The 19,794-nt window shown below is 61.5% G+C and overlaps 3 protein-coding genes across 6 annotated transcripts; 1 reads left to right on the top strand and 2 right to left on the bottom strand.

Annotated features, from left to right (window-relative positions):
- Nucleotides 1-1,970: 1,970 nt before the first annotated feature.
- On the bottom strand, nt 1,971-10,581 carry TRPV4 (transient receptor potential cation channel subfamily V member 4). 4 transcript variants are annotated; one of them, XM_039724854.1, is made up of 17 exons: nt 10,353-10,507; nt 8,434-8,665; nt 7,909-8,353; nt 6,434-6,606; nt 6,132-6,284; nt 5,888-6,028; nt 5,501-5,799; nt 4,891-5,070; nt 4,648-4,806; nt 4,468-4,560; nt 4,231-4,304; nt 3,980-4,145; nt 3,714-3,780; nt 3,171-3,484; nt 2,940-3,067; nt 2,620-2,741; nt 1,971-2,484 (listed from the first exon to the last, which is right to left on the bottom strand). In XM_039724854.1, the coding sequence occupies exons 3-17, from the start codon at nt 8,271-8,273 to the stop codon at nt 2,342-2,344; spliced, it is 2,577 nt and encodes an 858-aa protein (XP_039580788.1). In that variant the 5' UTR covers nt 8,274-8,353; nt 8,434-8,665; nt 10,353-10,507; the 3' UTR covers nt 1,971-2,341. The 4 variants fall into 4 exon arrangements, 3 of the variants coding, with proteins under 3 accessions (XP_039580788.1, XP_039580789.1, XP_039580787.1); XM_039724855.1 differs by lacking the exons at nt 8,434-8,665; nt 10,353-10,507 and adding an exon at nt 10,518-10,581; XM_039724853.1 differs by lacking the exon at nt 8,434-8,665 and having other exon boundaries at nt 10,353-10,508.
- A 428-nt stretch (nt 10,582-11,009) lies between these two features.
- LOC120509613 (glycolipid transfer protein) lies at nt 11,010-13,787 on the bottom strand. The gene is made up of 5 exons (XM_039724467.1): nt 13,587-13,787; nt 12,880-12,941; nt 12,551-12,684; nt 11,922-12,072; nt 11,010-11,763 (listed from the first exon to the last, which is right to left on the bottom strand). Exons 1-5 carry the CDS (start codon nt 13,687-13,689, stop codon nt 11,581-11,583), a joined length of 633 nt encoding a protein of 210 aa, XP_039580401.1. The 5' UTR covers nt 13,690-13,787; the 3' UTR covers nt 11,010-11,580.
- A 1,052-nt stretch (nt 13,788-14,839) lies between these two features.
- Nucleotides 14,840-19,702, top strand: LOC120509689 (trichoplein keratin filament binding). Its single transcript, XM_039724661.1, has 12 exons — nt 14,840-14,987; nt 15,094-15,242; nt 15,441-15,497; nt 16,073-16,141; nt 16,504-16,659; nt 16,880-16,992; nt 17,299-17,365; nt 17,624-17,796; nt 18,018-18,099; nt 18,281-18,466; nt 18,536-18,640; nt 19,112-19,702. Exons 1-12 carry the CDS (start codon nt 14,840-14,842, stop codon nt 19,142-19,144), a joined length of 1,338 nt encoding a protein of 445 aa, XP_039580595.1. The 3' UTR covers nt 19,145-19,702.
- Nucleotides 19,703-19,794: the final 92 nt, after the last annotated feature.

The raw sequence follows: 19,794 nt of genomic DNA, 5'->3' as shown, positions 1-19,794 counted from the left end.
TGTTTGGGAGCGAGGAGGAGAGACAGGCAGTATAAATTGCACGGCTGCAAAAGGACTTAAAAAAACCCATCTCTCATTTTGATTGATATTAGCTTCACAAATTAAGCTTTAGATTTATCTAAAAATAAATTTGCTTCCACGCTCCGCATTCTGGATGACAAGTGCTTTTCTCTTCCCTTTGTTGGGTTTGTCATCTCTGGCAGGGCGGCGCGGGGAGGGGCGGGAGGGGGCCGGGGCCGAGCACCCCCAGTTCACCGGCCCCCCGCTGCCCCCATCCCCACGGCTGAGGGTGGAACAGCTCCAGGCTTGGTGGGGCAGGGGGGAAAAGGGCCAAAGTCAGTCCCTGGGGGTGGCAGAGGCCTGCTGTGCTGGGATGTCACCATGGTGGCTGTGGTGTCCCCGTCCTCACAGAGCCACCGCAGGGTGCGGAGTGATGGTGCAGGGGCTTGGTGACAGCTGTCCTTCCCACACCCCAGATCTTTTTAAAGCTCACTGGTATGTGGCCTCTTGGCTTTGGGGCATCAAGAGCTGCATGGGAGGGGAGAAAATTGGTTTATGTCTCATTTTACTGGAAAATCCCATCCCTGGTGCTGCAGCCGGGGGCAGCCACAGTGCTGAGCCCATCTCTGGCTGAGTCCTGTTCCAGAGCTCCCCAGCCACCACAAATGGCCCAGCCAGGACTGCCCACTGTGGATCTGTGGCCCCCCACTCGTGTGAAAGCCAAGTTCATTGTTTTCACCCAAGATCCAGCCTGGAAGCAGAGCAGCTCAGCTCCTCATTCGATTATGAGGCAGGAGCCGCCACCTCCGCCTCTCCCAAGGAGTGATAATGAAACATATTCATCCCTCACCCTGGGGAAATACTTAAACCACAATATGAGAGATGTATGTAAATCACATTTAAACGGAGACGGTGCCGTTAACGCTGACGGCGACTCATCAAGTTGGAAGATGAAGTGTCCCCTCTGATGCTAAAGGGTTTGCTGAGAGAGCTGGGCTGTCCCCAGGGTCTCTGCCAGTGCCACCGTGTCACCGTGCCACTGGTGCCCGCCCACGGCGCCTCTTCACACCCACACAAAGTCCAGCTGTTAAAGGAACGCTCACCTCTGCAAGTGGCTGGGAGGATGAGGAGGAAAGGAGTTACAGAGGGGTGATGGATGGGATGGGCTGGGGATGGGAATGGGCTGGGGATGGGAATGGGATGGGGCTCCACGGGGATGGGCTAGGGACGGCCCTGGCCAGGGGCTCTGGCAGTGCCACCGTGCCACTGGTGCCCGCCCAAGGCGCCCCTTCACACCCACACAACGTCCAGCTGTTAAAGGAACGCTCACCTCTGCAAGTGGCTGGGAGGGTGAGGAGGAAAGGAGTTACAGAGGGGTGATGGATGGGATGGGCTGGGGATGGGAATGGGCTGGGGATTGGAATGGGATGGGGCTCCACGGGGATGGGCTAGGGACGGGAGGGGATGGGGTACGGATGTTGTGGGGGTGCGGAGAGCTGGTTTGCAGCAGCCCGGCAGCGGTCACACCCCTGAGCTCGGGGTGCGGGGCCAGCCCGGCCCGGGCTCCCCGCGCCCGCCGGAGCCGGGCCCGCATCGCGCGGTGTGCGCTGCCCTCCAGTGGGGCGACCGTGCACCGCAACCTGCAGCGCATCCCTGCACCGCACCTGTGCATCGTAACCGTGCACTGCACCTGTGCATCATATCCATGTGTCACACCTGTGAATCGTAACCGTGAACTGGAACTGTGCATAGCATCCATGTGTCTCACCTGTGCATTGTATCCCTGTACCGCATCCCTGCACCACACCTGAGCTCAGCACGATGGGTGAGCATGCCCAAAGGCAAGGCACGGTTCGGCATGGTTTGGCTCGGCTTGGCACGGCCGGGGAGCGGGCAGCCCCTCCCTGCGAGCCCTGCCGACAGCCCGGCTGTCCCACCAGGAATCACCCAGCGCCGGGAGGGCACGGCGGTGGCGCGTCAGTCTTTATTACTAAATAAATAACCGTATAAATCTTGTGCAAAACTCTGTGGCAAAACCTGGGCGGGGGCCGTGCTTCCCACCCGGGCCCAGGCTCCCGGCACGGCACGGCACGGCACGGCACGGCACGGCACGGCACGGTGAAGCTGGAGCTCGCCGGTGAGAGCCGCGACCGCGGGCACCGCTGGGGCAGCGCCGGGTCCCGATCCAGGCGGGACAGCCGGGGGGACAGCGGCTGCCGGAGGGGACACGGGCTGCGCGAATCCCTGAGGAGCAGACAAGCACCATCCATCCAGCCCAGCCGCGGCTCCGGAGCCGCTCCGGGAACCCGGGCAGAGTCCATCAGCTGCCGGTGCTGCCGCGCTAAAGCGGGGAGCTCGGGGCATGGCCGTGCCGCCGCTCCCGCGGCTCCGCTGTGCCCACGGTGCCCAGGGGCACCACCACCTCCTCCGGAGGGCAGCTCTTGTTCAGCTCCACCACGCGCGGCACCACCGTCGACCACCGGTCTGTGGACAGGGTGGGAGATGAGCAAAGCCGGGAGCCTGTGGCTGCTCGCCAAGCCCCCAAATCTGCTCCTGGGGCTCATCAGAGGCTGCAAGCAGCGTCGGGGGGGATGTGCCAGCCCAGAGCAGGGCGCTCACCTCTTCGCAGCCGGCCCATGGTGTGGGAGAAGCCGTAGTACTGGTAGGTGTCGCTCTTGCCCGGGTCCTCACTGATGATGCCCAGGTTCTGGTTCCAGTGGGACCAGTTCACTTCGTCCACCCTGTGGGGAAGGTCAGACCCGCAGGGGCTGCACGGAGTGCCCGGGAGCCAGGGCGGGACCTGCGGCACCCACGGCCAACACCAGCTGCCTCCAGCCCGCTACAAAGCACCCAGCAAATGAGCGCACGGTGCCAGCCCCCCAAAATGCTGCTGGGAGAAGCTCAGCTGCCCCCCAGCCTCCGAGGGCGCCCACCTTTACCTGAAGCACCAGCGGCGGTCGGGGGTCCCGTCCGTGCCCTTGCCCACCGTGACCATCTCCCCCGAGCGGAAGGCTTTCCGCAGGAACACTGGGAAGGAGCGCTCGATGTCCAGGATGGTGGTGGCCCACTGCCAGGGACACCAGGGACTGCTTGAGCATGGAGGTGCCTTGCCCATGGAGCTGCAGCCCCTCCCTCCCGGAGCCCCCGTCCCGCCACGCCCAGGGTGGTACCTGCAGCTTCCAGATGTGCTTGCTCTCCTTGGAGACTTGGCCCACGGTCTCGCCCATGAGGGCGATGAGCATGTTGAGGAGCAGCACAAAGGTGAGGATGATGTAGGTGACGAGGAGGATGATGAAGACGCCGGGGTATTTGGCGCTCTCGAGCATCTCCAGGTCGCCCATGCCGATGGTGAGCTTGAAGAGGTCGAGCAGGAAGGTGCTGAAGGTCTGGCTGTCCCGGCAGGAGGGGTAGGTGGGCACCGTGCAGTTGGACTTCTCGCTGCAGGATTCACTGCTGGGACACGGGTTGAGGAGGGACACCAGGGCTGGGGGAGAAGGGACAGGGACAGCGAGTCCGCAGGGGCAATGGCAAGGACAGGATCCACAATGGGCCCCAGCGTGGCTGCATGCTGGCTGAGACCTTCTCCATCATGGGAGGAGGCAAAGGCTGAGCCTGCGGGTAGGTGGGATGGAGCTGGGGGTCTGCAGCCCCCTGCCCAGCCATGCTGAGCCACAGGGCTGTCCCTCCCCCAGCCAGGGGAGCTGGCTGGTTACCTGATGCGTAGCCAATCATGAAGAGCAGGTAGACCAGGAGGAAGCGGAACAAGTCTTTGAAGAGGATCTGAAAGTGATGGAGAGCAGGGTGAGGTGTGCTGGACCACAGCATCATCATCAAGCTGTGCCACTGGCAGAGCTGGGCTGGGAGCAGGGCAGTGGAGAGCCACAGAAACCCATCACTAAGCCTGGAGGGATCTCTTTGAGCTGCACTTCCACAGGAGGATCACCCCTGGAGAAGGACAAGACCCACGACCCCAGCAGACCTTCTGGATCATGATGCTGTAGGTGCCTGTCAGCTTGAGCCCACGGGTGAAGTACAGGGCGTTCATCCAGCCCAGGACCAGCGCGAAGACCATGACAGCCAGGTAGGCCTCGATGCCACCCAGGTACAGCCCCGCCGTGACAATCACCAGCACCGAGTAGATGAAGCTGCAGGAGAGCTGGGCTCAGACCCTGCAGCCACGAGCCTGGGGGATACAAAGGCTCGTGGTGGCCCTGGGGGTTCCCCACGTACTAGAGCAGCTGGAAGGAGCCATCTATGAAGAAGGAGTTCACACCTGGGCACTTCTTCATGAACAGGTCTTTAATCTGTGGGAGAGAGGCAGAGGCTAGAGGGTCTCAACTGGCAGGGTCCCCATGTCTGGGGCCACTTTGGCAGCGGTGGATGCTTCAGGGGATGGGGCTGTCACCCCTGGAGACCCCAAACAGTCCAGTGGTCCCAGGGGAGGACCCCCTGCCTTGCCACACTGACGTTTGTGCAGAAGAAGAGGATTCCAGTGAGGAGGGTGATGATCTCCCCGGCCAGGCGCAGGTAGTCGGCGGTGCTGGTGTAGGGGTAGGGCGGCTGCGGGGAGAGCACAGGGCTGAGCTGCTGCCCCATCCCCGGGGACAGAGCCCTGGCAGACCCCCCTGCAGGGCCGTGGGGACTCACGGGGCCTTCCATGGGGCGGTAGTAGGCGACGAGGGTGAAGATGATCATGGCGCTGAGGTAGGAGACCACGCTGATGTAGAAGGAGACAGCCCCAAACTTGCGCCACTTGTCCCTCAGCAGCTCGTTGATGGGCTCCACGGCCAGCATCTCGTGGCGGTTCTGGTGGGACACAGCTGCTGGCAGAGGGGACAGGGCCACCTGGTCCCCTCCAGAGCCCTCCCAGTCCCCCCCAGCCCTGCACACCTCAATCTTGCTGTTGTAGACAAGGATCTCCAGCACGGACACTTCCTCCCCACAGGTGTCCAGCGAGGAGAGGTCGTAGAGGGAGGAGTAGACAGGGCCATAGGCCCAGTCCTTGAACTTCCTGGAGAGGTGCCGGGCGTCCTCATCCGTGATTTCCCTCCGGATGATGTGCTGGAAGATCTGCCAGAGGGAGGGAGGGAGGGTGGGCTGCTACCCACAGACCTGGCCCCACCTGCTTGGGGCACCCTGCCCTTCTCCCACCCATCCTGGCTGCACCCCCCAAGCCCTCCCTGCACCCCAGCGAGCTCAGGGTGCTCCTGGGGTGATGCAGGCACTGTTGCAGCCCTGCAGGATGCTGCAGCTTTTGCATTTTTGGTGACTCCCCTGCCTGCCCCACCAGAGGCCAAGGGCAGGTCAGGGGAGAAGATGGGGCTGTGCGAGGGTGTGGAGTTAATTGGGAAAGGGCCAGAAGGCAAAGGGGTGTTAATTAGCCAGGTTAATAGGGCTGCACATCCAGGTTTCCACCAGCATCTGCAGAGAGAAGCCGTGCATGCACTGAGTGTGACAGGGACAGCAGGGAGACATCCCCAGTACAGGGGGGACACTGTACCCCGATCTTGCCGGTCTTGGCTGCCATCATGAGCGGGGAGAGGCCGTCGTTGTTGAGCAGAGCCTCCAGGTTGGTGTCGGGGAAGAGCTTGGCACACTTGACGAGGAGCAGGTCGTACATCTTGGTGACAAACTTGGTGTTCTCGCGGGTGTTGTCGGCGATGGCCACCAGGGCGTGCAGCACGGTGTTGCCGCGGGAGTCCTGGCGCCGCAGGTCCGCCTGCTTGTGCCCGTTCTCCGTCAGGTAGTGCACGATGTGCGGCTGGTTGGTGCAGGCGGCCAGCGACAGGGGCAGCTCACCTGCGGCGACAGCACCGCAGCCCCTGTCACCCCATCCCCGCTGCGGGGACACCTTGGGGCGCAGCGCCCCAAACCCCTCCCTGCTCACCGAAGTAGAAGTAGCCGCCCTCGCCCTTGGGCTGGAAGAAGCGGCCGCGGGCCTGGGCGTGGACGTCTGCTCCTTTCTCCACCAGCAGCTCCACGTAGTGCTTGCAGCGGCGCTCGATGGCGATGTGCAGCGCTGTCTGACCTGTGCCACCGCCGCCCGTCAGCCCCCGCCGCGCCCGGGGACATCCCCCGCGCCCCAGCCTTCCCACCCCAGTGTCCCCCAGCAGTGGCCCCACGCCCCCCACCTCGGTAGTAGACGTCCCTGAAGGGCGAGTTGATGAACTCGCGCATGTTTCCCGTCTTCTCGGCGATGTCCAGCAGCACCGGGATGGTGTCGTTCTTGCCCCCGCTCAGGTTGAGCAGGGCTTTGGGCAGGCACGTCTTTCCCGTGGAGGGCTCTGCGAGTGGAGGGTGCTGAGGGGGTGCCAGGGCAAGCCCCTCAGGCCCCTCAGGCCTCTGGCTCCCCATGCCAGAGCTGTGCATCCCCATTCCCTAGGAATACAGGGGTAGCCAGTGGCACCAGGGCAAGGAACAGCCCTGTGCTCACCTCGGAACTCCTCGTCTGTCAGGCGCTTCTTGTGGGTGAGCAGGAAGGAGAGGAGCCCATCCAGGCCGGCCGGGGACCCCCGGGAGACGATGTCGAAGAGGATGGGTCTGTTGAAGACCTTGAGGACGGGGGGCGGGTCGGGAGCCGGCCCCTTTGCGGCGGGCGGCTGCTTCCTGCGGGAGGAACGCCATGGCTGGCAGCAGGAGCCGCTGCCTCGGCTGCCCCCACCTGTGCCACGAGCTTGAGGGTGCTCAGCCACTGGCGACAGGCACGTGGGTCACCGGTGGGGCCGGGGCAGCCTCCCCATCCACAGCAAACCAGTGCTCCCGGTGCCTTTCCAGCTCCCACCCAGGCGCTGCAGCGCTTGGGGCCTCCAGCTGTGCCCCCCGCGAGGGACGGGCCGCGGGCTTGTCACGCTCGGGCACCACGGGTGAAGCCAGACCGGTCGGAGCAGTCGGCAGCAGGGCGGGGGGGACGGACCGGGAGCAACTCCGGGCACCGGGAATGGAGGCAGGACTTTTGGCGGCTGCCCCAGCCGGGGACTTCCACTCTGTGGGCTCGTGGGGCATCCTGGCCCCCTCCACCCACCTCCACGGGGAACATCCCGCTCTCCTAAGCCGGTTGCACCCCTGGGTGGGGACGCTGGCGGGCCGCCCCAGGTGCCCGCACAGAGGGGCATTGTGCGTCCGGGCCGGGCTGCCCCCCCGGCTCCGGTTTCCTGGCGCGGGCAGGGCGGAGGCGCTCCTGAAAAGCCCTTTCATGCCGCAGCCAGACGGCCGCACCGGCCAGGGGAGCGGCCGGCGCACAGAGCCTCTTTCATGGCTCCCGCAAGGGGGAAGGGGAGCGAGCTCCGCGGCACCGGGGGCCGCGCAGCCCCAGCGCGGCACGGCACAGCGCAGCGCTGCCACCGCGACTCGCTGGGAGCTGCTCCGCCTGCCCAAAGCGCCCTGAAACGCCGCTCGGAGGTCCGCCCACGTCCCCTGCTACTGAATATCGCCATCCCCATCCGGGTGCCCCCAACAGAACATCGCCATCCCCACCGGGATGTCCCTAGCTGAACATCCCCATTGGGGTGTGCCCAGCTGAATGTCCCCATCCCTATTGGGGTGTCCCCAACTGAACGTCCTCATCCCCATCGGGCTGTCCCCAGCTGAATGGCCGTATCCCCATCCGGGTGTCCCCAGCTGAACGTCCCCATTCCCACTGGGCTGTCTCCATCTGAATGTCCCTATCCCCACTGGGGTGTCCCCAACAGAACATCCCCACCGGGGTGTGCCCAGCTGAACATCCCCATCCCCACCGGGGTGTGCCCAGCTGAACATCCCCATCCCCACCGGGGTGTCCCAAACTGACCATCCCCACCCGGGTGTCTCCATCTGAATGTCCCCATTCCCACCGGGGTGTCCCAAACTGAACATCCCCACCCGGATGTCCCCATCCCACCACCCCGGGACCCGCGGGGGTCCCGTACTCACTCCACGATCCTCCTGCGCCAGCGCTTGTTCTCGCTGGGGTGGTGGCGGTAGGTGCCGTAGTCGAACAGGGAGTCCATGGGGGCTTTCTTGGGCGCGGGGACCACGGGGGACTCGTAGATGGTGGCCTCCAGCAGCTCCATGGGCTTCGGGGCGCCCTTCCGAAAGGCCCCGTGGAATTTCATGCGGAGGTTTTGCTTTCCATCCCCGGCGCCGGGGGGACCCCGGGCTGCCTCGGCGGGGCTCGGGGTGTCCTCGCTCTCGAACAGGTTGGCCAGAGAGGAGAGCGGGAAGGATTCGTTCTGGAGGGAGCCGTCCTCCCCCGCGCCCTCCCCGGCATCGCGCGGGGCGTCCTCGCTGTCTGCCATGGTCCGTGCCCGGAGGGACGGGCACGACTGACCTGCCTGGCTGGCTGTGACCCCCGGCTCCTTCCACGAGAGCAGGAGACCTGGCAGAGAAAAAACCCGGTGTCAGCCCCAAAACACCCTCCCCATCCTCTCCCCGCGGCGGGACAGGTCCCTCACTCACCCTGGAGAGGCTGGGGCCGGCAGGACCCGCTGTAGCTCGGAGTCTCCCGGACGGTCCTGCCGTGTCCCGGCTCTCCTCGGCACGCACCCACCCGCTGCGGGGACCCCTCACGTCTGCGGGGGCCCCTCGGGCTGCGGCGCTGCCGGGCTGGGCGAGGGCGAGCCCGGCCCCGCTGCGGTCAGCCGGGGTGCAGCCCAGGACAGGGCACAGAGCAGACCCTGTGCGCTGCGATCTGCCGCCCAAGGAAAGAAAACATTCCTTGGGATACTCCCCACATCCAAGGAAGCGTCCAGGGAAGCGCCCAGGAGCTGCCACCGCAGCAGGGCTGGGAGCGGGGCCAGGGCTGCACAGCCCAGGGGGGCTCGGTGGGACCCGGATCGGGGCACCGGGAGGGGCTGCAGCCCGCGGGAGGGCAGGAGCAGCGGCTGGGACAAGAAATTACGGGTTTAGGTTGCCCAGAGGGACGTGGAGATGAAGGAGAGACGTGCCATCAGCGCGGCCAGCAGAGCACTGTACCGTGTCACCGCGTCCTGCCCGCCACGTCCGGGACACGGGCAGGTGACCGACCCCAGGCACTCCCCCAGACCCGATTTCCACCAAAACCCTCCGGAGAAACCCAGCAGCGTTAGGGCTCAGCACAGCTCCCGCCCGCGGCGAGCTCAGCCCTCCCGGGACGGAAAAAGCAGCGGGAACGTGTCATTTTGTGCTGGGCTGAAGCTCTGTGCGACAAGCCACAGTGGCAGGCTGGGCTCTGTCAGGGAAGGCTCGAATGAGGCACAGGGTCCTGGCAGCCACGCGGGGCTCCGTGGGCACGGGGGATGAGCGGGGCAAGCGGCCCCAAACCCTGCAGGGACAGGGAGGGGGCTCAGGGAGCGGTCCCTTGTCCCTGCCACCCCTGGGGACACCCAGCGGGGCTGGAGGACACCCATAAAGGACAGTGCAACCCTAGGGGACACAGAGCTGACAGATTTTCCTCTTTGCTGACGTTCCTGCCATCCCCGTCTCTGCAAGAAATTCCACAAGCACCTGCCAAAGCCCGCAGGTCCCACATCCCGACCCCATGCAAACAGGGGCCCTCGCATGGCCGGCGTGACCTTGGAAAGGGAGGAGAGGGAATTGCCAAGCACACGGACCCTGCGGGCTGGGAATGGGGACGGAGCACCTGACCTGTCCAACCTGGGCTGGAATCCGGAAAAGTGCAGCTTTAGGGAAAACCTGGACACGGCACGGACTGTCCCACACCTGCTGTCACCGGGTGAAGGTGACAGCTTGAAGCTTGTGTGGGAAATGAGGGACTCGGGGCTGCTGCCGTCAGCCCCGGTGCTGCCAGGAAAGGCGCTGTCACAGGGGTTTGATTTGGCCCCTTGGTTATTTGGGTTTGGGTTTTTCAGACTTCCTCACCTCATGGAATAACTGAGTCAAGGCACAGCGCTCGCATCCAACACAAACCCCACCTGTGCTCCCACCTCTTCCCAGCTTCCCACCAGGTACCTCCCAGTTGGACCAGTGTCCCCTGTCAGTGCCCGCTCCTGCCACCACGGGAGCACGGACGCTGTCACCAACACCGGGATGTGCGGGGACATCTGCGGGTGGGCGGCAGGGAGGGTGTCCCACGACATTAAAGGGTGATCCGGGGGGAGTGAATCACTGAAACCGCAGCGGGTTCTAGTCGGAAATGCTCATCCCGAGTGATGCAGCTGCTTCCCAAAATCATCCTCACTGCTCACCTCGGCAACAGCAGGAGCTCGGTGTGGGCAGCATGGGGGGTTCGGAGCCGGTGGGAGCCCCCTCCTCAAAGCTCCGCCTGGGAACCCACCCGCACCTCAATCTCCTGAGTCCCCAGGCTGTCCGGACAGTGCCGGGGCATCCATGAGGGTCCACCTGGCCCTGCCCAGCTCAGCCCTCGACCCCGGCCTCACCTGGGGTCTCCATCCTGCCCCGGTCCCCGTGTGCTGCCCGGAGAGCTCCATCCTGCCCGTTTCCGCGTCCCCGCACCGCAGGCTCCATCCAGCCCCCGGTGCCCGTGTCCCGGCCCGTCCCACTCCCGGTGGTGCCCCCCGCTGCCCGCTGCCCCGGTTCCGTACCGCCAAAGGTCCCGTGGAAAGTCCCGTAGGCTCCGGCGCCGCCGAGTCGCCCGGGGCCGGTCCCAGAGCGGCCCCTCCCCGCCCCGGCCCCGGCTCCAGCGGCGGAGGCGCCGCCGGGACCCGCCCTCGGGATCGGTCCCCGCCCGCCCCCGGCAACCCCGGCCACAAAACAGCCCCGAAGGAACAGCCCCAAAATACCCCCCCAAAAAAATAAGCCCCCGGGAAAAACGTCTCTGGCACAGCCCTCCCAAAGAGCAGCTCCAAAAACCCTCCCATGAACAGCTCTCCCAGGATACGGCTTCAAAACAGCCTCTCAGGAACAGCTCCAAAACATCCTCCTCAAAACTCTCCTGAACACGGCTCCACTAGGAAAAAAAACCCGAACCTCCCCACCCAAAACAGCCTGCCAGGAACAGCCAAAAACACCTTCCCTAAAACAGTCTCCCCAAGCAGCCTTTAGGGCTGACACGGCCCCAAATGAGGCTCCCAGGCCACGGGTACTGTCAGTTTTTATTAATTGCTGCTCCCGGGGCTCAGGAGGTGAGGGGGGCTCATAAGGCACCGCAAACACCACGGGGATAGTCCCTGGTTTCTGAATCCCAGCACATGGGCTTGATCCCACGCCAGCACTGGAGGAGTTGGGATCACCCAGGAAAGTCATCAGCTCCTCCTCCTCCATGGGCATCATTCCTGACAATCCAGTGGCAATCAACACGAGGTGCCCGTCGGTGGGTTCCAGGCACAGTCCGAGTGCCACTTCATTCATCAGCAGGACACTTCATTCCCTGCCCCACTGAAGACAGGAATCCAGGAGTTGGGACTACAAACACTTGTTCTTCCTCTTGGGAAATCCAAGGGTGACACCCACAATTGTTTTATTGCCGTATTTCTAATAGAAAGTTAATTACTGTTATTTTTTGGTTAGAAAAGACATTATCCACTGCAGATCCAGACAGGAATCGAAGTCACCAGAGAGCTGGGAGCCGCCCCAGCTGCCTCAGTGATGAAGACATAGGTAACACCCATCACACGTTATTTAATCTGTGCCAATCCTGTGCCAGCTTTAGGCTTTGTAGCTCAGCTCAGCGTTCATCTTTGTGTACATCTCATAAATTGCATCCAGGATTGGAGTGACCCTCGTGAGAAACTGGTGGATTTTTTCTATGCTTTCCTCTTCCTTGACTTCTTTACCATTCTCCAAGGCCTTCAGCAAATCAGATTTGTAGGGAAGAGCATAGACCGAGCCCTGTAAAACAGGGAGAGGATGTTTGACCCCCACAACAGAGACCATGGGTTGGGCTGTTGCTATGTGCCAGCGCTGTGGGGGTCTCTGGACATTTGTCAGTGCACAGGAGCAGCCTTAGGGATGGTGTTTGGATGCCTGGAGAGGGAGGGAATGCTCACCGTGAAGAGCTTCTGCAGCATCCAGCCGTGGTATTTCTTCAGCGCGATCTCGTAAGCCTTCAAGGCGTTCACTCGGATGAGGTTGGGATGCTCCTCATCCCTCTCCCCGTCAGAGATGCTCTGCAGCAACACCAGAATGAATTTCAGACCCCTGGGAGAAGAGCAGAGATGTTGGGCTCAGGGAAGTGGGTGCTGCTTCCCAGCTTCCAGCCTGGTGTTTGCAAGCACCCCAAAACCCCACAGTGCCAGCAGTGCATCCCTCTCGCAGAGCTGCTGCCTGCCCCTGTGTGTCCATCCAGGGAAGAGAGAGGAGGGCTGCATGGAGCCCCCAGGGCAGGATGGAACCCCCAGGTGAGGCCAGGAGCTGGGCAGGGTCAGGTGCAGCCCCGTGGATCTTCCTGACCTATCCAATTTGTGGGCTTACGCTCTGAGGTTGAACTCCCCTGTGCATTCCCAGGTTGGAGATTTGAAGAAGGAGTTCCCAACAGCTGTGCTCCCCAAACACAGCACCCCACTGCCAGCTGCCCAGCCCACAGGGACCAGCCCAGCACACACAGGCTCCATTTGGAGCTCTCCAGCTCCCCACATGCTGGGACAGAGCAGGAGCAGCTCCCGACGCCGTGAGTCACCTTTTCAACCACATCAGCGCCAGCGTCGCGCCCGTCTTGGGCCAGGCCGAGCCGTGCAGCTCCTTCTCCACCTCCAGGATGTTCTGCAGCGTTTTGAACTTGGCAGGGTTGGAGTCATAAACCGCCCGGATTTTCTGAGGGCAGAAAAAGGGGATTGGCACCCGGGAGCAGGGACTTTGGGCAGGACCTCTGGGAGTAAACTGTGACCGGGCGAGCCGCTGCTGAGCCCAAAGTCCCCGTGGGAAGAAAAGCCTTTTGAAACACCTCCAGTCCCACAGCATCTCTCCCCAGGGATTCTCCTCTCCGAGCCCTCCTGAGTCCCTTCCTACCTTGATATTTCCAGTCAGGTCTGCTTTGACTGGCGAGTAGACGATGGGAGTCCCCAGGCAATCTGTGGAGACAGAGAGGGAGAACAGCTGGTGACACAGGGGACACCACAGACTTCCTGAAACCAACAGGTTTCACTTTAAGCACAGCCCGGGCACTGAGACTCCAAAGGGATCTCAGAGCTTCATACACGGCTGTTGGCCCTTGGGACAGCCCTGCCACCTACTGCAGCCCCACCAGCGACCTCCAATCCCCCTGGCTCCGGGACACAGCCCTGGCAGAACGTCCTGGAACAGCCTGACCGGCACCGGACACTGCCCGTCCGCAGGCAGGCAGCCCCACGTCCTGCCCTTCCGGGGCTGCCACACAATAGCTGACATTGTGGAGGGCAGCGGGCACATCGTGCCACGAGGGCGGCCACGCCGACACCCACCCGTGTCCCGGCACCGGGTGGGATGGCAGCCCCGGGCGATGCCTCGGCATGGGGCGCTCCAGGGGACGGCAGGACGCTTCCCAGCGGGGCTGCTCGGCGGGTTTGACAGGATCGTGATGCAACCCCGGCCCCGGCAGAGCAGCCAAGCCCGGCGTGAGCGCTGGATCAGGTAGGGGGGCACCACCCAGAACTGGGGACGGGGCACCCCGAGCGGCTGAGCCCGCAGCAGGCCCGGTCCCAGCCCGCATCTCCCAGCCCCGGCCACCCCGGTCTCACCGAAGAACGGCGGCAGGTGCGCCACGGCCTCCAGGAAGGGCAAAGTCTCGATCTGCTTATCAGCCGGCAGCGGCTTGAACTCGTGCTCCAGCAGCAGCGCCATGACCAGCGCTCCGGTCCCCTTTCCCCCTCACCGCTCCCCGGCTGAGGGGGCTCTGAGGCGGCGGGGGCCGACCCGGCAGCGCGCCCACGCCACGCTCCGCCCCCCGCCTCTCCGACCAATGGCTGCTCATCAGCCGTACGGCCGCTGCGCAGCCATTGGTGGGAGAGGCGGGGGCGGGGCTTTCAGCCCAAGGAGGAGACCACGCCCCCATCGCCCCCTCAGACGCGGGGCCTGGCTGTGCGCTGCCCCGGCCGCGTTCGCAGCGCCGGGCGGGCCGGCGTTAATTATTCACGGGACATAAATATTTTATAGGGAACAGATGGAAAACAAACCTCAACGCGCGGGAGTGATGACACACCTCAGTGAGGGGTTGGGTGGGAAAGTGACACCGAGCGGGGACACGGAGAGGTGACGAAGAGCTGGGAGCGGAGGGAGGCTCAGCCCGCCCGCTGCGTGGGGAGCGCATTGCCGGTGACAGGGCCCCAGATACGGTGTTTTTACCGGTTGTGCTGGAAAAACAGGTCGTGGGGCGATAGCGATCGGTGCCTGGCAGGGCGGGTGCGGGTACAGAGCGGGTGCGGGTCAGCGGCGGGGGCTGCCGGCTGCTGCCGCCTCCGCCCCGCTGCCAGACTGCCCGGAGCCCTCCCGAGAGATGCCCGGAGCCCTCCCGGGACGCTTGAAGCCCCTCCCGGGGTGCCAGGACCAGCTCTGCCGTGCCCTCAGCCCAGCCCAGGGTGCTCAGAGCCTGTCCTGGGATATCCAGCGCTCCCTTCGGGATGCCCGGAGCCATCTCGGGATGCCCGCGGCCACTCCGGCGGTGCCCGCGCTGTCCCGGGTCACTCAGCGGCCGCTCCGCTTGGGCTCGCTGCGGGCGGCGCCGCGCTGGTGCCCTGCCAAGGCGGGCAGAAACAGAAACCTTTAACCCCTGGGATATTTACAGCGCCACGAACCCCGCGGCGCTGCGCGCTCCGAGCCCGGCCCGGGCTGTACCCGCACCTCCTGCGGGCTCTCGCTCGGGGCGCGGCGGCACCGCCGGGCCGGAGCGAACCCATCCCGGCCGCCGCTCCATCTCCCGACCCTGCCTCTCTCCCCGCCTCCCTCCGCCGGTCCCCGCCTCCCCGTGTCCCTCGGCGGGAGCCGTCGCGCCGCGATGGCGCTGTGGCTGCGGCGGGGCCGCGGCCCGGAGCGCAGGGCGGCCGAGCGGCGGGAGCTGCAGGAGCGCAGCCGGCAGCAGTGGGAGAGCACCAGCCGCGCCTTCGCCCGCGCCGCCGCCTGCTGCTCGCTGCAGGCGCGGTGGAGCCAGCCCCGCGTCCCCCCGCCCAGGTAGGGCCGCGGTGCGGCGGGTGCCGGGGGTGCGGTGCGGTGCGGTGCGGGGGTGCCGCTGAGCCCCGCTGTGTGCGGCAGCGCGGCGGCGGCTGGCGGCGCGGCTGGAGCGGCGGCGGGAGCGGCTGCGGCGGCTGCTGGGCGAGGAGCGGGAGGCGCTGGCGGCGGAGCTGCGGGAGCGGCGGCGGAGCCAGGAGCTGCGGGACAACGCCGGAGAGAGCGGGAGGAAGGTGAGGGAGCTCACCGTGCTCGGCCCGCATGCCGGGGCTGGTCCGGTGCAGGGCCGCTGCCGTGCCTCAGCTGTTCCAGCGGGACTTGCTGGAGTTGGCACCGCTTGGTGCCCTGAACCCCTGTCAGCCTCGGCGGGTTTGGGATGCCGAGCACTCCTGTGTCCTGTATCCTGACCTGACCCAGCTCTGTGTTCCCAGTTCGCTGAGCCGCCGCTGCAGGAGCGCTGGAACAAAAACAACGCGGAGCTCCGAGAGGTGATGTTGCTTTCTCCTGAGTCCCTGCTGCCTTGTATTTATTAAACCGGTTTTTAACTTGAAAGTTATCATATCTCTGCTGTGGTCGCTCATCTCGCATCACAGCAACTGCCCCAAGTTCTGATAAACAAAAGGCAAAGAAGCAAAGAGTTTTAAGTTCAAATAATTTTAAGAAGCCCTCTCAAAGGTGTATTTTTAAAAGCCAGAAATCTGTTCAGACTCTGAGCAAATTTTCAGAGCTCACAATGTAAATATCCCAGGCACATAAAATATAAATAACAGAAAGAAATATAAATCTTTATATCTTAGCTGTACCTGCCATGCTGTGGGGCTTCCTCATTCTTTATTCCACCCACGCGCTGCTGCAGCATTGCAGTCCTGTATCACTGTCACTGTGGTGTTTCCCATGTGATAACGACCCTCAGGACCTGGTGGGCACCTTGGACACTCAGATGAGCCCACCTCTGCAGAGGCAGATCCTCCTGGGATTTCAGGTGGTGCTCCAGAGAGTCTGGAAGATCCTGGGGGCAGAGCCTCTGGCACTGATGGCCCTGCTACATCTGTTGTGTCTCCAGGCAGAGTCTGAGCTGCAGAGGAAGCACGTGAGGGAGGCTTGGGGTGATCAGCTAACACAACAAACCAAGGTATGGGGGCAGCCCTGGTGTTCTGGTCACTGGGAGGACTCTGCAGTGTGTGTGTGGGGTGACACTGGCACTGATGGCCCTGCTACATCTGTTGTGTCTCCAGGCAGAGTCTGAGCTGCAGAGGAAGCACGTGAGGGAGGCTTGGGGTGATCAGCTAACACAACAAACCAAGGTATGGGGGCATCTGGTCACTGGGAGGACTCTGCAATGTGTGTGTGGGGTGACGCTTGTGCAGGAAGGGCACTGTTAACAAAGCCGTCCAGCTTGCAGGACTCTGCTCTGTGGATTTTCAGAGAAACGGCCAGAAGCTGTTTCTTTGAGTCAGGCTGACTTGAAATGCTGTTTTCTTTTCTTTGGAAAAGGAAGAGGTGACCAAACTTGAAGAGAAGAAACATGAAAATGAGTGTGAAACTGCACGAGGGGAAGCGCTGGAAAGAACAAGACGAGAGGAAGAGAAGCCTCAGCTGGAGAAGACCTTGCTTCAGCAGATAGAAGAACTGAAACTGCAGGAAACAAAGGTAATCTTGACTTTCTCCTCATTGGAGAAAGGAATTCATTGCTTCACTTGGAAATACAGCAGGGCTGACCTGACCTCTTCTCTCCATGTTTGCACTGCAGGGAGGGTTTTCCCTGCCTGCAGAGGAGCAGAGCAGGGTACAAACTCTGGTCAAGCATGCTCTCTGGGATGTTGTAGCTCTCTGATGAACTCTCTCTCAGTGCTCGTGTTTTCCTTTTTAGGCAACGAAGCTGAAAAAGGAACAAGAGAATTTATTGAAGCAGCAGTGGGAGCTGGAGAATTTGGAAGAAGAAAGGAAACAAATGGAAGAGCACCGGAGGAAGAAGGAGCTCGGGTAGGACACCAAGTGGAGCTTGTTTTGGATAGAATCTGTTCCTGTGCCCACAGCAGTACTTGGGGCACAAGAAGATATTCCAGGTAGCAGTGGTAGAATGTAAATATCCGAGTTTTGGTGGACTTGCCCATGGCAGCCAAGGAGCAGAGGCACTGGTGCTGTTGCTTTTTTTTTTCTGGTAGCAGGTTCTTTATTGTCACAGATGTACCTCCTCAGGTGCTGCTATACAATGATGTGGTGCTTTAGAGTCAGTGTGACTAAAATACTGGTTTTTTTTTTTTAATTTTGCTTTTTTCCCTCCTACAGTCGCTTTTTGAAGCATCAGTGTGACGTCCAGTTAAGGAGACGAGCGCAGCAGGTACAGGAGGAGCTGGTGAGAGACTCATTTATACTTTATAGATGCTGTGTGGTGAAAAAACTTGTTGTGTGTGGTTTGTGTGTGCCTCTGATTCCTACAGATCAGGGGGCCCCTTCCAGCTTGTGCACAGGGCAGGAGCACAAAGCTCACGGGGAAGCAGCAGATGGAGCATCGTGCTGAGCACATGACACTGTCACCAGTAATGCCTAGAGGAGCCCTGCACACGGGCTGGGAGGCTCTTGGATAGTTGTAAATCTCGTGGTTTTTCTCCAGGAGGCAGACAGGCAAATCTTATCAGCCCTCCTGGAGAAGGAAGAGCAGGATCAGAGCTGGCAGAGCGCGTGGCGGGGACGGGCGGTGGCAGACGTGGCCTGGATGAAGAAGGTCATTGAGGAACAGCTCCAGCTGGAAAAGGAGAGGGAAGCAGAGCTCGAGACTATCTTCAGGTGAGTCTGAACCTCTGACCCTCACCTGAAGAGTCCATATGTGCTGAATGTTCTGGGTCAGGGGGTCACTGAGAGGCACAGGTGGGGTGGACGCACCAACTGGCACGGGACAAACCTGAAGAGAAACCCGAGTGCTCCTCTAAAGCACAGGACAGCTTGTGTGTGCCTGTGGAGTATACAGGGGGGGTAACCTCAGAGATAATTCTTCCTCTCTCCTTTAGGGAAGAAGCAAAAAAAATCTGGGAGAAGAGGGAAGAAGAATGGGAAAGAGAGAAGGCGGCCAGAGATCGCCTGATGAGTGAGGTGATGACCTCTGTTGATGATGTGTGCCCCTTGGCACAATGAAACCATCATTCCACTTGTAACCCACCACCCTCTGGAGAGTTAGAGCCTTCCGTGCTGGGGTGGAATTTTTTTGCTTGTCTGGTGTGTTTCCTGGGAGCTGTTTAACCATCTCCTCCCTCCATCCCCTCCCTTTGCACAGGTCCTTGCAGGCAGGCAGCGCCAGATCCAAGAGAAGATGGAGCTAAACAGAAGGGCCCAAAAAGAGTCCATTAAATATCGAGAGCAGCTGATCAAAGAGCTCGAGGAGGCCAAGGAAGGGACTCGTCGGGAGAAGGAGCAGGAGGAGGAACAGCAGAGAGCCCACAGGAGGGAGCTGCAGGCACAGGTAGGCTGAGCTCCCCAGTCCACACCTGGCTGCTGGGGCTGCCCCATCTCACCCGATTTCCCTGGGCAGGGGACAGAGCACAGCTTGAGAGGGGAGGAGCAGCAGGAGGGATCAGCCCGGCAGCACCTGGAGGAGCTGGAGCAGCAGGAGGCCAGGCAGGGCTGGCACAGCAGGGTAAGGTCACACCTGGGGCACCCTGGGGTCACCCCAACACCTGAGCCCATCATGGAGGGTGACGCCATCCTTGTCTCTGATCTGCACTTTAGTCATGACAGTACCGGGGCACAACACAGGGCTGTTCCTTCCCCTCACAGAGCTCTACACTTCTCTCTGTTCTTTTTTGCTGATGTTGAGATATTAGGCCCTAGCTTGTAAAGAAGTTTTGAGGCAGATGTGTTGCTGATGCCTCAAATCTTGCTCAGTGCTGAAAGGGATTTATTTGCTACATTAGTGCAGTTGGTACAGTGCAACTCCCGTGCTCAGTGTCTTTGTTGACTGTCCTGCTTTGCCTGGCTCTAAAATCAAATTTGAGTAACCCTACCTGAAGCCCCTGCCCAGCCCATCTGCTCCTGTGCATGCTCAACTGTGTGTGGATTAATTCCAGAGCCCATAAACCTGTGCTGCTCTTTGTTTTGACCCCATCAGTTCTACAGTTACCCAAGAGCAGCTTGGACCTGAGGAATGAGCATGAGATGCAGCTCCAGACTACAGAGAGAAAACTCTGAGCACCCAAGGAACTCCTGAAATAACAGTGCCTCTGGAATAGCCTACAGTGAGATCAAGACTTGACTCACTCGATTTCTGAAAACAATTTTTAGTTGTGGCCAAGCTGAAGAGGAGAAAAGTTCTACTGTCTTCAGGAATGTGGAGGTGTGAGCACCTTCAGAGAAGTGAACTGCTTCACTTTGCATTCTGGAGTTGTGCACATGTATTTTGGTATGTGAGAAGCTGAAGCAACCCAGTAAATTAAAGGGCTCTGTGGACCTGAGCCACAAAAGCATCTGTGTCTCCCCAGGAAGAGGAGCTGTGGGGCTGTGTCAGACTCCCACCTTGGAGAATCAGGCTGTGCCTGGTTCCCACTGGACTGTGAGGAGTTAATTCATAATGTATATTGCAAATCAGTCAGATCATGTGTGCTGTGGCAGCAGTGCTTGTCCAGTTCCTCTCCAGAAGGTGCTGGAGAATTAAATATTGTTTTTCACTTCTTTAATAAATAATGAATAATTGAAACCTGAACAAGGATTTGGTTTTCTTACATGAGCAAACCACTGCAGCAACAGAAGAGGAGATTGAGTTGATTATTGCAGTTCATTCCTTGCTGTTACCAT

Source organism: Passer montanus, unplaced genomic scaffold (assembly GCF_014805655.1).
Source record: "Passer montanus isolate IOZ18808 unplaced genomic scaffold, ASM1480565v1 scaffold53, whole genome shotgun sequence".
NCBI lineage: Eukaryota > Metazoa > Chordata > Aves > Passeriformes > Passeridae > Passer > Passer montanus.
The sequence above is the reverse complement of the archived record's forward strand: the minus strand, read 5'-3'. Positions and strand labels throughout refer to the sequence as shown.

Bases quoted from the DNA above. Each gene is read 5' to 3' on its own strand.
- TRPV4 (XM_039724853.1), bottom strand. From the start codon at position 10,440: ATGGAGCCTGCGGTGCGGGGACGCGGAAACGGGCAGGATGGAGCTCTC. The intron at 5,800-5,887 runs GTGAGCAGGGAG...CTGTCGCCGCAG, and splicing joins GGGCGGCTACTTCTACTTCG to GTGAGCTGCCCCTGTCGCTG. The intron at 3,068-3,170 runs GTACCACCCTGG...TGTCCCTGGCAG, and splicing joins AGCACATCTGGAAGCTGCAG to TGGGCCACCACCATCCTGGA.
- LOC120509689 (XM_039724661.1), top strand. From the start codon at position 14,840: ATGGCGCTGTGGCTGCGGCGGGGCCGCGGCCCGGAGCGCAGGGCGGCC. The intron at 17,797-18,017 runs GTGAGTCTGAAC...TCTCTCCTTTAG, and splicing joins GAGCTCGAGACTATCTTCAG to GGAAGAAGCAAAAAAAATCT. The intron at 18,641-19,111 runs GTAAGGTCACAC...TGACCCCATCAG, and splicing joins GGCAGGGCTGGCACAGCAGG to TTCTACAGTTACCCAAGAGC.
- LOC120509613 (XM_039724467.1), bottom strand. From the start codon at position 13,689: ATGGCGCTGCTGCTGGAGCACGAGTTCAAGCCGCTGCCGGCTGATAAG. The intron at 12,685-12,879 runs GTAGGAAGGGAC...TTCTGCCCTCAG, and splicing joins ACCTGACTGGAAATATCAAG to AAAATCCGGGCGGTTTATGA. The intron at 12,073-12,550 runs GTGACTCACGGC...CTCTTCTCCCAG, and splicing joins GCGCTGATGTGGTTGAAAAG to GGGTCTGAAATTCATTCTGG.